This window comes from Rattus norvegicus, chromosome 1 (assembly GCF_021556685.1).
Source record: "Rattus norvegicus strain SHRSP/BbbUtx chromosome 1, alternate assembly SHRSP_T2T, whole genome shotgun sequence".
NCBI classification, from domain to species: domain Eukaryota; kingdom Metazoa; phylum Chordata; class Mammalia; order Rodentia; family Muridae; genus Rattus; species Rattus norvegicus.
In genome coordinates, this window is record NC_141534.1 from 118,275,272 (window position 1) to 118,288,674 (window position 13,403).

At 39.8% G+C, this 13,403-nt stretch overlaps 1 protein-coding gene across 3 annotated transcripts in view; it reads left to right on the forward strand.

The window, feature by feature from the left end:
- Herc2 (HECT and RLD domain containing E3 ubiquitin protein ligase 2) overlaps window positions 1-13,403 on the forward strand; it is a 203,204-nt gene that overhangs the window by 156,823 nt on the left and 32,978 nt on the right. For all 3 annotated transcript variants that reach the window (XM_087556934.1, NM_001444180.1, XM_087556945.1), the window contains 2 exon segments: window positions 7,333-7,524; window positions 11,068-11,221. In XM_087556934.1, the coding sequence (XP_087413060.1) occupies window positions 7,333-7,524; window positions 11,068-11,221 (346 nt within the window).

A 13,403-nucleotide genomic window follows, 5' to 3' on the forward strand; every position in this document is an offset into this window, starting at 1 on the left:
GACTACACAGAGAAACCCTGTCTCAGAAAAGAAACAGATGCTTCCCTACTTTTTCTTCTATTAGTTTGAGTGTATCTGGTTTGTTGTGGAGGTCCTTGATCCCCTTCGACTTAAGCTTTGTACAGGGTGATCAGCATGGATTGATCTGCGTTCTTCTACATGCTGACCTCCAGTTGAACCAGCACCACTTGCTGAAAGTGCTATCTTTTTTCCATTTGTTGGTTTTGGCCCCTTTGTCAAAAATCAAGTGACCATAGGTGTGTGGGTTCATTTCTGGGTCTTCAATTCTGTTCGACTGGTCTGTCTGTCTGTCTCTGTACCAATACCATGCAGTTTTTATCACTATTGCTCTGCAGTACTGCTTGAGTTCAGGGATAGTGATTCCCCCAGAAGTCCTTTTATTGTTGAGTATAGTTTTAGCTATCCCAGGTTTTCTGTTATTCCAGATGAATTTGCAAATTGTTCTGTCTAACTCGCTGAAGAATTGGATTGGTATTTTGATGGGGATTGCATTGAATCTGGTCAAATGGCCATTTTTACTATGTTAATCCTGCCAATCCATGAGCATGGGAGATCTTTCCATCTTCTGAGGTCTTCTTAAATTTCTTTCTTCAGAGGCTTCAAGTTCTTATCATACAGATATTTGACTTGCTTGGTTAAAGTCACACCGAGGTAGTTTATATTATTTGGGAATATTATGAAGGGTGTCGTTTCCCTAATTTCTTTCTCGGCTTGTTTCTCTTTTGTGTAGAGGAGTACTACTGATTTATTTGAGTTAATTTTATACCCAGCCACTTTGCTGACAGTGTTTATCATCTTTAGTAGTTTTCTGGTGGAACTTTTGGGATCGCTTAAATAAACTATCATATCATCTGCAAATAGTGATATTTTGACTTCTTCTTTTCCAATCTGTACCCCCTTGATCTTCTTTTGTTGTCTCATTGCTCTGGCTAGAATTTCAAGAACTACATTGAATAAGTAGGGAGAGAGTGGGCAGCCTTGTCTAGTCCCTGATTTTAGTGGGATTGCTTCAAGTTTCTCTCCATTTTGTTTAATGTTAGCGACTGGTTTGCTGTATATGGCTTTTACTATGTTCAGGTATGGGCCTTGAATTCCTATTCTTTCCAGGACTTTTATCATGAAGGGGTGTTGAATTTTGTCAAATGCTTTCTCAGCGTCTAATGAAATGATTCTGTGGTTTTGTTCTTTCAGTTTGTTTATATAATGGATTACGTTGATGGTTTTCCGTATATTAAATCATCCCTGCATGCCTGGGATGAAGCCTACTTGATCATGGTGGATGATTGTTTTGATGTGCTCTTGGATTCGGTTTGCCAGAATTTTATTGAGTATTTTTGCGTCGATATTCATAAGGGAAATTGGTCTGAAGTTCTCTTTCTTTGTTGTGTCTTTGTGTGGTTTAGGTATAAGAGTAATTGTGGCTTTGTAGAAGGAATTCGGTAGTGATTCATCTGTTTCAATTTTGTGGAATAGTTTGGATAATATTGGTATGAGGTCTTCTCTGAAGGTTTGGTAGAATTCTGCACTAAACCCGTCTGGACCTGGGCTCTTTTTGGTTGGGAGACCTTTAATGACTGCTTCTATTTCCTTAGGAGTTATGGGGTTGTTTAACTGGTTTATCTGTTCCTGATTTAACTTCGGTACCTGGTATCTGTCTAGGAAATTGTCCATTTCCTGAAGATTTTCAAGTTTTGTTGAATATAGGCTTTTATAGTAAGATCTGATGGTTTTTTGAATTTCTTCTGAATCTGTAGTTATGTCTCCCTTTTCGTTTCTGATTTTGTTAATTTGGACACACTCTCTGTGTCCTCTCGTTAGTCTGGCTAAGGGTTTATCTATCTTGTTGATTTTCTCAAAGAACCAACTTTTGGTTCTGTTGATTCTTTCTATGGTCCTTTTTGTTTCTGCTTGGTTGATTTCAGCTCTGAGTTTGATTATTTCCTGCCTTCTACTCCTCCTGGGTGTATTTGCTTCTTTTTGTTCTAGAGCTTTTAGGTGTGCTGTCAAGCTGCTGACATATGCTCTTTCCTGTTTCTTTCTGCAGGCACTCAGCGCTATGAGTTTTCCTCTTAGCACAGCTTTCATTGTGTCCCATAAGTTTGGGTATGTTGTACCTTCATTTTCATTAAATTCTAAAAAGTTTTTAATTTCTTTCTTTATTTCTTCCTTGACCAGGTTATCATTGAGTAGAGCATTGTTCAATTTCCACGTATATGTGGGCATTCTTCCCTTACTGTTATTGAAGACCAGTTTTAGGCCGTGGTGGTCCGATAGCACGCATGGGATTATTTCTATCTTTCTGTGTCTGTTGAGGGCTGTTTTATGACCAATTATATGGTCAGTTTTGGAGAAAGTACAATGAGGTGCTGAGAAGAAGGTATATCCTTTTGTTTCAGGGTAGAATGTTCTATAAGTATCTGTTAAGTCCATTTGGTTCATGATTTCTCTTAGTATGTCTACGTCTCTGTTTAATTTCTGTTTCCATGATCTGTCCATTGATGAGAGTGGGGTGTTGAAATCTCCTACTATTATTGTGTGAGGTGCAATGTGTGCTTTGAGCTTTAATAAGGTTCCTTTTATGTAGGTGCCCTTGTATTTGGAGCATAGATATTTTGGATTGAGAGTTCATCTTGGTGGATTTTTCCTTTGATGAATTTGCAGTGTCCTTCCTTATCTTTTTTGATGACTTTTAGTTGAAAATCGATTTTATTCGCTGTTAGAATGGCTACTCCAGCTCACTTCTTTAAACCATTTGCTTGGAAAGTTGTTTTCCAGTCTTTTACTCTGAGCTAGTGTCTGTCTTTGTCTCTGAGGTGTGTTTCCTGTAGGCAGCAGAATGCAGGGTCTTCATTGCGTATCCAGTTTGTCAATCTATGTCTTTTTATTGGAGAGTTGAGACCATTGATGTTGAGAGATATTAAGGAATAGCGAGTATTGCTTCCTGTTACATTCATATTTGGATGTTAGATTATGTTTTTGTACTTTTCTTCTCTTTGTTTTTTTGCCAAGACAATTAGTTTCTTGCTTTTTCTAGGGTGTAGCTTACCTACTTATGTTGGGCTTTACCATTTATTATCCTTTGTAGCGTTGGATTTGTAGAAAGATATTGTGTAAATTTGGTTTTGTCATGGAATATCTTGGTTTCTCCATCTGTGTTAATTGAGAGTTTTGCAGGAAATAGTAACCTGGGCTGCCATTTTTGTTCTCTTAGGGTCAGTATGACATCTGTCCAGTATCTTTTGACTTTCATAGTTTCTGGCGAAAAGTCTGGTGTGATTCTGATAGGTCTGCCTTTATATGTTACTTGACCTTTTTCCCTTACTGCTTTTAATATTCTTTATTTTGTGCATTTGGTGTTTTGACTATTATGTGACGGGAGGATTTTCTTTTCTGGTCCAATCTATTTTATTGTTCTATAGGCTTCTTGTATGTTTATGGGCATCTCTTTCTTTAGGTTAGGGAAGTTTTCTTCTATGATTTTATTTACTGGTCCTTTGAGCTGGGAGTCTTCACTCTCTTCTATACCTATTATCCTTAGGTTTGCTCTTCTCATTGAGTCCTGGATTTCCTGAATGTTTTGGACCAGTAGCTTTTTCCGTTTTACATTTTCTTTGACCGTCATGTGGATGATTTCTATGGAATCTTCTGCTCCTGAGATTCTGTACTCTATCTCTTGTATTCTGTTGGTGATGCTTGTATCTGCAGCTCCTTGTCTCTTCCTTTGGTTTTCTATATTCAGGGTTGTTTCCCTTTGTGCTTTCTTTATTGCTTCTATTTCCAGTTTTAATTCTTTCACCTGTTTGATTGTGTTTTCCTGGAATTCTTTGGTTTTTTTTCTTTTCTTTTCTTTCTTTTATTCTTTTTTTTTTTTTTTGGAAGCTCGGGACTGAACCCAGGGCCTTGCACTTGCTACGCAAGCGCTCTAACGCTGAGCTAAATCCCCAACCCCTTTCCTGGAATTCTTTCAGTGATTTTTGTGATTCCTCCATAGGCTTCTACTTGTTCTTTATGTTTTCCTGCGTTTCTCCTGTCTTTCTTGAAGTCCTCCATCATCATTATCAAATGTGATTTTAAATCTAGATCTTGCTGTTCTGGTGTGTTTGGATATTCATTGTTGGCTTTGGTGGGAGAATTGGGCTCCGATGATGCCATGTAGTCTTGGTTTCTGTTGCTTGGGTTCCTGCGCTTGCCTCTCGCCATCAGATTGTCTCTGGTGTTACCTTGCTCCGCTATTGCTGACAGTGGCTCGACCTTCCTATAGGCCTGAGTGTCAGGAGTGCTGTAGACCTGTTTTCCTGTTTTCTTTCAGCCAGGTATGGGAACAGAGTGTTCTGCTTTCGGGCATGTAGTCTTTCCTATCTACAGGTCTTCATCTGTTCCTGTGGGCCTGTGTCCTGAGTCTACCAGGCAGGTCACTCGGAGCAGAAAAGTTGGTCTTTCCTGTGGTTCCACTGCTCAAGTTGCTCACGAGGGGCTGCTTTTGAGCTCTCCGTGAGGGTGGCAACCAGGAGGACCTGCGCTACCTTTCCAGGGCCCCCATGCACCGGGGTCCCAGATGGCGTTAGGTATTTTCCTCTGGAGTCAGAAATTTTGGCAGAGTGTAGTCTCTTCTGGCTTCCCAGGAGTGTCTGCCTCTCTGAAGGTTTAGCTCTCCCTCCCACTGGATTTGGGTGTAAAGAACTGTTGACCGGTTCGCGTTAGGTCAGGCGGTGTCTGGACTGTGCGGGATCTGCTGTCCGAGTGCTAGCTCTGTCTCTTACAGGAGTCTTGTTTGTTTGTTTGTTTGAAATCCATTCGCCTGTTGTCTAACCTGCTGTTTTATCAAGGTGTCTTGTTTATCTGTGTATGTCTGTCTCCCTTTGTTATAGTGTTACAGATTAATGGGTTTCTAGTCTATTTAAGTCAACTATGTATTTCTGTCATTGTTTAGAGAGAAGATTTCCCTCATATGTCCTTTTGTATTTCTTTCCATCACTGTTGTTGTAGTAGAATTAAGGAATAAATTGTGCATGTGTGTGTGTTGAGGAGGGCGCTCAAAGTTACACACATCTATTTCAGTCTAGTCTCTGTAAGTAGTCAGCTTTCTGTGCTGGCTGCCATCTTCAGAATCTTTTCTTGTGCACAGACACTGGTACTCAAAGACAGTCTATCTTACTTGGGGGATCACATCTTTTCTCTGCATGATTTATGACCACCCCAACTTCAAAGCCAGCTGTGCTTCCTCCCTTGACTTAGAACCAGGCATCCCATTACCCAACCTCATACTTAGTACAACAACAGGTCACCTTACCTTACTCACATTCTCTTTTATGCCAACTCTCCCACTTAGGGACAGATCAGTATTTTTATTTATGGTAGAACCCCTTCATTTATTCCATAGTTACTATTGATAGGAAGCACGTTCTCTAAACATGCTACATCTATAAAGGTGATACACAGCCACTTGTGTAATAAGAAAGTCACCTTAAGTTCAGTCTAGAGTCAGTTTTTGTTTATAACAATCTTCTGGTATGAATTAATACAGAAATTATCCTGAAGATGGCATAGTTTTTGCTTTTAGGTAGAAGAATGATGCCATGATTCCCATACTACAAATTTGTCAGTGACACAGGTCATTTCCAGATTATATCCTCAAATTCTTATCATGAATTTTAGCAAGGTAATTTTCCTGCTAGTGTTGGTGTATAACTTATATTTAAGGGTATGTAGCCAGTACTTTATTATTTAGCAATCGAGATATATTTTCCTTCTTTTTTGAAGATCCTCATTAGATATTGTTATATCCCTACTTCTGCATCTTAAGACTGAAGACACTTTATGTATTAATAGTTAAGTACTCTCCTGGGTGCTCTTGCTATCATTCTGGAATGCTATCATTTCTAATGAATTGTGCTTACTCTCTGGTCCCAGGACTCAGAGATTTTTCTGTTCTCCCTGTTTTCATTTCAGTTGTTCTAATTTGGTTAGATCACAAAAGCAGAGAAGTGGAAAGATTATTGGATCTCACTCTTTATTGAGTCTGATTCTGCCTAGGGAAGACACAGGGCTAATTTCTGCCTTTATCTCACATAACTTTTAGGCTGAGCACAGAAGTGGCCTACCTCAGCTTTGATGGCTGGGGTCCCTTTCTCCTTTTTGAGTATTGGCCACATCTGACCTATAAGAGACTCTTAATGTGCTGAAAATAAGGGGCGGGGACAGCTGACCCAGATGAGGCACCTTCACAGGCTAGGGCCTTGGGAAGGCAGGAGGACTCAGTAATGTTGAAGAAGCAACTCCCAGCAAATAAGCAGAGGCTTTCTTCTTAAAAGGAAAAAATGTGAGTTGATAAGCTGTGTTTTGGCTGGTGTAGTGAGAGTGGAAAGTAAAACACTGCATCCTTGCAAGGCTCTAGGGGCAGACCAGACTGGGGCAGCGAGGGAATAAAGGAAAGACAAACAGAAAGCTGGGGCTGGGTGGACTGCGTCCTCCATGGCAAAGCCACAGCATCCTGGAAGCTCAGTGTATTTATTTTATAGAATTGAACAATGAGGAGCGGGGACTGGATATAGGTGAACAAGGAAGAGGGGTTATTGCACATACCTGGATTGGGGAGGCAGCATAGGCTTAGCCAACCTCAGCAGGAACAGTCTCTGTGGGGGAGCAGTCTGTAGGCCTTAAACATCCTGGAGAAAAAAAAAGCTATTGTGGGCATTTTCGGGATAGAAGGGAACCTCTCTGAGCCTCCTTTCCCTGGGAGTGATATTTTGCCATTTTCCTATGGGTCAGAGGCTTGAAATGGCTGTGCTCATGTCAGCAGCACATGCTCACTCAGGCCTTCTACTCCCTAGTAGTAAAGGAGTAAAAAAAAATTAATGTTATCTGGAAATATTAAATTATTTTTTAAAGGAACCTGATAAAGGTTGTTAGTGTGAGTGATGTGTTAGGCATCTGTGAAAGACTTACAGAGATCTACATAAAAGTTGTAATATAAAATCTTATGAGTAGGGGTAGGTTTCACATGGCATGGCATCGTTCTAACTCACATGTTATGCTGCCTACCTGGTCATAATAGCAAACTGTCATGTCTTTACATTTCAAGTCATTATTTCTTGGTGGATGCTATCAGTGCTTTGTAAAACAGTTCCTTGCTCTTGAAAGTCTGATAGAGCTTAGTGGAGATATTGGGATCAGTCATGTCCTAGTCTGGTTTTTAATGTTTTTTTTTTTTTTCACATTCCTAATGTGTCCTTTAGGCTCCAGGATAAACTGGTGACTTTTATTCTCCATACTTCATTTTCTGTTTTAACTGTTGATTGTCAATTCATTTAGGATGTTGAAAGCCAAAATAAAACATCAGGCCCAGAGCCCCAGTCCTTGGATGAGTTCACCAGTCTCCTGATCCCTGATGACACCCGGGTGGTGGTGGACCTGCTCAAACTATCAGTGTGCAGCAGGGCTGGAGACAGGGGCAGGGAAGTGCTTTCTGCTGTGCTGTCCGGCATGGGCACTGCCTACCCACAGGTGAGTGATGGGGAAGGCATGCTATGTGGGGCCAGCTCTCTATGCAAGAACCACTGCTCTTCACACATGGTCTTATCCTGGACAGGTTTAGGAACTGTCCTTTAAACCAAAGTGTACTCCAGCTCTCCCAGTGGTTTCTTTTATCCATCTAGGACTGATTCATTTATCTTTTTTTAAAAAAGATTTATTTGTTTCTTGTAAGTAAAAGATTTATTTGTTTCTTGTAAGTGTTTGCCGGAGTGTACATATGCACACCATGTTCACACATGGTGCTGAGGGGGCCAGAAGAGGGTTTTGTATCTCCTTGAATTGGAGTTACAGATGACTCTAAGCCACTATGTAAGTGGTAGAAACTAAACTTAGGTTTTCTGAAAGACTAGTAAGTGCTCTGAACCACTAAACCATCTCACTAAAACCACTGTTTTATTTTTTATTATGTTTTTAGCTTGTTTTCGGAGTGTGTGTGTGTGTGTGTGTGTGTGTGTGTGTGTGTGTCTGTCTGTCTGTCTGTCTGTCTGTCTGTCTGTCTGTCTGTGTATTTGTGTCTCTCTCTATGTGGACACTTTGTACAAATTGTTTTCTTTCCCCTTCTACTATATAGTTCCAGGGATTGAACTCAGGTCATCAGGCTTGGTGGCAAGAACCTGCCTTGTCAGCCCTGTGTATCTTATTCTTACTAAAGAAATAAATCCTTCTGTATACTTTGCAGTTTTGCTTCTAGTTTGTTTTTAGATATTTGGCCAAAATTGTTTTGCCATGCAAGAATTCTCTTTTTTAGGTAGACAAATCTGCCAATATTTTTCATGTCTAACTTTTGGACAATATGCTAAAAAATACATGACATTAATAATAATACATGACATTATTTTAAAGAAAATTTCCTGACTTTTCTCCTGAGCATCTTTATGATTTCATTTATTATATTTACACTTTAACCATCTGCATTTTTTCCTAATACAAAGAATAAAATAGTGAGTGGTTCAGCTTAATTTTTTAATATGTGGCAAAGCAGTAGCCCCAACAATATTTGTGAAATAATTCATTCAGTGACTTGAAAACTATTTCTGTTCTATTTTAAATTTTTATATGCATTTGGGTCTATTTACAGAGTCTTGTTTTATTTGAAATGACTTCTTTAAACATTTTTATTATAATGTATATAAAATGTGTATTTATTATGTATGTGTCACGATATGCATGTGGAAATTAGAGGGCAGTCTGCAGAAATTAATTCTCTCCTTCTATTATATGGGTCCTAGAATTTAACTCAGTTGGTCAGGCTTGACAGCAAGCATCTTTACCTGATGAGCTATTTCACTAGTCCAGAAATGACTTCTTACACTCTAATGTCATGGTATTTTTAATATTACATATTTTAGTATTAGGGTTGAATCCAGTGGCTCTTTCTATCACTGTGGGGATGTTCTTTTTCTGAGCCATCTAGAGCTGAGGCTACCAGATGTAGACATATTGTACCTTAACAACTGAACATTTATTTTATTTAACTGTATTTTACTTAAATTTGTGGTTCAGACATGGTGAAGCCTATGTGTAATTCCAGCATTCTGGGCTCAGAAGCAAGAAGCTCTCCCAGTCCCAAGTAGTTTGCTGGTCTTTCATTGATAGGGATAATGGTCTGCTAGGCGGAGGAAGGCTCTGAAAGCCAAAGGTTACATGTGGATTCTGCATAAAGACAATAGTGTTGACAATTTGGTGAATCAGTCAGGTTACAAGAAAGACAAAAATAATGGTGCAGTCATCTTTTTTTTAAATAGAATTTATTTAGGACATGTGGATGGGAGTTGAGGAAATAGAGACAGAGAAAGGCAGAGAGAGAGACAGAGAGACAGAAAGTAGAGGAGTAGAGGCTGTCCATGAACACATGGAGAGGGAGGAGAAGGGGAATGGGGAGAGAAGGGACAGAGAAGGTAAGAGGGTAAGAAGGGGGTACAATCATCTTTGTTTGTTTGTTTGTTTTTAAGACAGGGACTCACAAAGCAGCTCTGGTTGGCCTAGAAACTGTTGCATAATGTCTGGCCTTAAACTCACAAAGCTCTTACCTGCTTCTGCCTCCTGAGTGCTGGAATTAAAGGCATGTATATTATACCTTACACTTGCAATCATCTTTTTTTTTTTTTTTTTTTTTGTTCTTTTTTTTTTTTCGGAGCTGGGGACCGAACCCAGGGCCTTGCGCTTCCTAGGCAAGGGCTCTACCACTGAGCTAAATCCCCAACCCCTCACTTGCAATCATCTTTAAATTGTTCTTGCAGAGGTGAGAAGGATACTTGATATCCTGTCCTTATCTAATATTTGGGACTTGTAAATTAATTTATATAACTGTGCCTAGGTGGCAGTGATATCTCTTTGTCATTAATATAACTTTATTAAACTAAATTGTTGTCTAAACATGAGAGAAATAGAGAAGAATAATCCTGGAAAATAGAAAGTGGAATTTTTCTTTTTATGTTAAATTTGGAGACTGACAAAGTTAGCATGACAGTTATATGTGTGGAAGTCATAGAGCAATTTGTAGAGTACTTGTTTTCTTTTTTGTGCATGGACTCCAGGTATCAGACTTAGTTCATCAAGCTTACATGGCAAAGGTTTACTTTTGTAAACCAAGCCATCTCTGTGGCTCAACCATGTTGGAGCCTATATTAAGATAGTCCCTCTGCCATAGATGTGTCTGAGTGGTTTGGTTGTTCCTGGTTCCCGGTTCCCTCGGATCCAGCTTGACTCCCAGTACCTTCTATATTCTTGGTCATTTTTATCAAATTGCTGTTCCTTCTCATATTTTTGTCCCCTAGGCAGACTCTTCTCATCAAGAAGTAGTGTAAATGAGACTATTATTATCGCTGGTGCTCAGTTTATGAGTCAGCCTTAACTGAGTGTATTTTGTGTAAAGTTCCTTCCAAATGCTTTCCTGTGTATAGTTTTAATTCTCATAGTACCTTTACATGCCTTGATTTTATGCGTAAGGAAACCAGGTTTAAAATAAACCTTTGTTTCTTAACTTAGTTTCCTTTCTTCTTTCACTTCTTTCTTCTTTATTTCTCTGGTATATGTGTGTATGCACATGTGCGTGTGCCTCATTGTGTAAGTCTGTATGTGTATTTGTGTATTTGTTTATGGATGCTCACGTGTTTATGTTGAGATGAGAAGTCAATGTCAGATGTCTTCTTGATTAGTCTTCCATTTTATTTTTTGAGATGCCACCTCTAATGAACCTGGAGCTCAATGATAGGCTGGAAAGATAGGAAGGAACCACTCACTTGTCTGTGCCTCCTAGGCACTAGGAATACAGGTGTGCATTGCCATACCTGCTTTTTACATGGGCTCTGGTGATCTAAACTTGCACACCACTGAGCCATTTTCCTAGCCCCTTACCTTGGTGGGGTTTTTGTTGTTTGTTCTGTTTTTCCTTCCAAGTCCTTCACTCTGCCACCCCTTTCCTGCCTGTAGAAAAGCACAGAGTGGGATGAGCATGGGCAGAGCTTGGATGACCTAGGGGTGGCATTCACTCATGTCTCTGTTCCTTTCTAGGTGGCAGACATGTTGTTGGAGCTCTGTGTCACTGAGTTAGAAGATGTGGCCACAGACTCACAGAGTGGTCGTCTTTCCTCTCAGCCTGTGGTGGTAGAGAGTAGCCATCCCTATACAGATGACACCTCCACCAGTGGCACAGTGAAGATACCAGGTATGCAGACCAGCCCTGGGAAGGGCTGCGAGGTCCACTGGCTGTAGAAGGGCTTGTTTTGTAGCTACTTCAAGGGTGCAGTCATTTCCCTTTTCTGAAAAGTTAAGGAATAGGATTATTTTAGATCCTCTTCTAGAATCTTAGTAATATAAAATGCAAAACAAAAGCTAGCTATACTGTATTAGTTTGCTTTTTGTTGCTGTGATAAACACCAATACCAAAAGCAACTTGAGAGGAAAGGGTTTACCTCCAGGTCACAATCCATATTGAGGAAAGTTGAGGTAGAAACTCAATCAGGAACTAAAGGAGAACCGATAGAGTGATGTTCACTCTATTAATAGCTCACTGGTTCGCTCACTAGCTCGTGCTCCACTAGCTTTCTTGTATATCCCAGACCTGGCTACTGCGTTGTTGATTTTAGGCATTTTCAATGCACAGAGATGAGGTGAATGGATAGATACACACAATCACTGACTTTTGGGTGTATGATGATAATTAACTACAGCTGTAAAGTGTTAGGCTTCTATACTATTACTGTTCTTATATATCTGCATCTTGGGTGGTGCTGTACATAGTGGGCTGGACCTCTCATGTCAGTCATCAATCAGGCCAATTTGACCTGCAGCTCCTCGATTAGAATTCCCTTTGGTGACTCTAGGCTTTGTTAAGTTGATAGCTGAACCTCTCTGGAGCATAAACCAAATAGAAATTTAGCAATTCAACTATCAGGTGAATGCCTCTTCACTAAACCTAGGTCTTAAGTCAGCTGACCAACTTTTTAGAAGCTGCCCCTACATCCTGTGAAGTAAAATCATCCTGATGTTGAGCACCTCTGATGAGCAATTTTGGCAGCCTCTGTTCCTCAATTGTACATTTTTAGTTTCTTGTTCCCTTCCCCCTTCCCTGTTCCCTTTCACCTGCTCCATGGTTTATCTGTTGAGGCAGTCAAGAGGCTGAACTTACCCTCCTAGAACTAAATTTACTTTTGTACATGCCCACAATTCAGCATGATCCTCAGCTCGGTCCTTCTGATTCAGGGTGCTTTTGATTCATCCACTTGGCAGACTGTTTTGATTTCTGTCACCTCAGTAAAGCCTGCACATTGCTTCTTAAAACGTCAACTGTTGATGCTGCTCAGCGTCAAGATTATTGATTCATCAGGGGAGGGGGAGGGGTGTTGAAAAGTAGTGCTGTTCTAATTGAATTGTTTTTTTTATCTTATCAGCTGGAATACTTCAGAAGATACTTTTTCTCACCTTTTAAGTTGCCTACCTAGAAATAGTGTTTACAAGAGAAAGGCAGGATGCAGACTTGAATCCTTTCTGGTGTTTACTATGTTTTAGGAGAATGAGTCCTTCCTTCCTCTGTTTCTTTCCCAAAGTGCCTGTGTAGTGTTTGTGTATTTATGTCATTAGGAACTTGTTTACAACGTGACTTGCAAAACGATTCTGGTAGTTTGTTGGTAGCTCCTGTGCAGTTTGCACTGGCAAAGAATTCTAAGGTTGTCTTATGTGTTCTGCCTTCCACCTAGGGTTGCTGTGGTTTCAAGATCACAACTTGGTGCTAAGAGACCTATGGCCACTGTGTTGCCACTGTTTCTATACATCTTCAGTGACAGAAATGAGCTTGATTGGTAGATGAATACAATGACTGACTTTCTATGGACTACAACTGTAAAATGCTACTGTCCTTATTTCCTCAAATCTGCATCTCTTTTTTTCATGTCAGATCCTGATCAGAACAGAGTTGGGATGTCTGTTACTGGCAAAATCAGTTACTAGAAACAAAACGTGACAGAATCTCTTCCTTCACATCTTGCTAGCCTTTGTCTGAACTCTTTCACTGTAGTAGTGTTGGATATAACGGCTTCTTTTAGTTGTTCTGTAGCCTTAGTTTTACTGCATCAAATGTTTCTCCCCAGCCTTTTGTCTGAGCATGCAGTAAATTCCTCTGTAGCTCCCAGGTCAGTCTTGTCCACTATAGGTTGTACCATTTGAACTTGAAAATTTGCTTCTCTGCTGTTAAACTCTTGGATTACTTACTCATCTGTGGAAGTGTGAGCAAGCTATTTTTTAAGTTTTTCCCTATTTTTCCCTATTTTTTAAGTTACTGTGCTTTTCTGCAGTAAAAAGTTTGTATTAGAGTACGTGTTTACTTTAGTCATTCTAGGTAATATTTACAG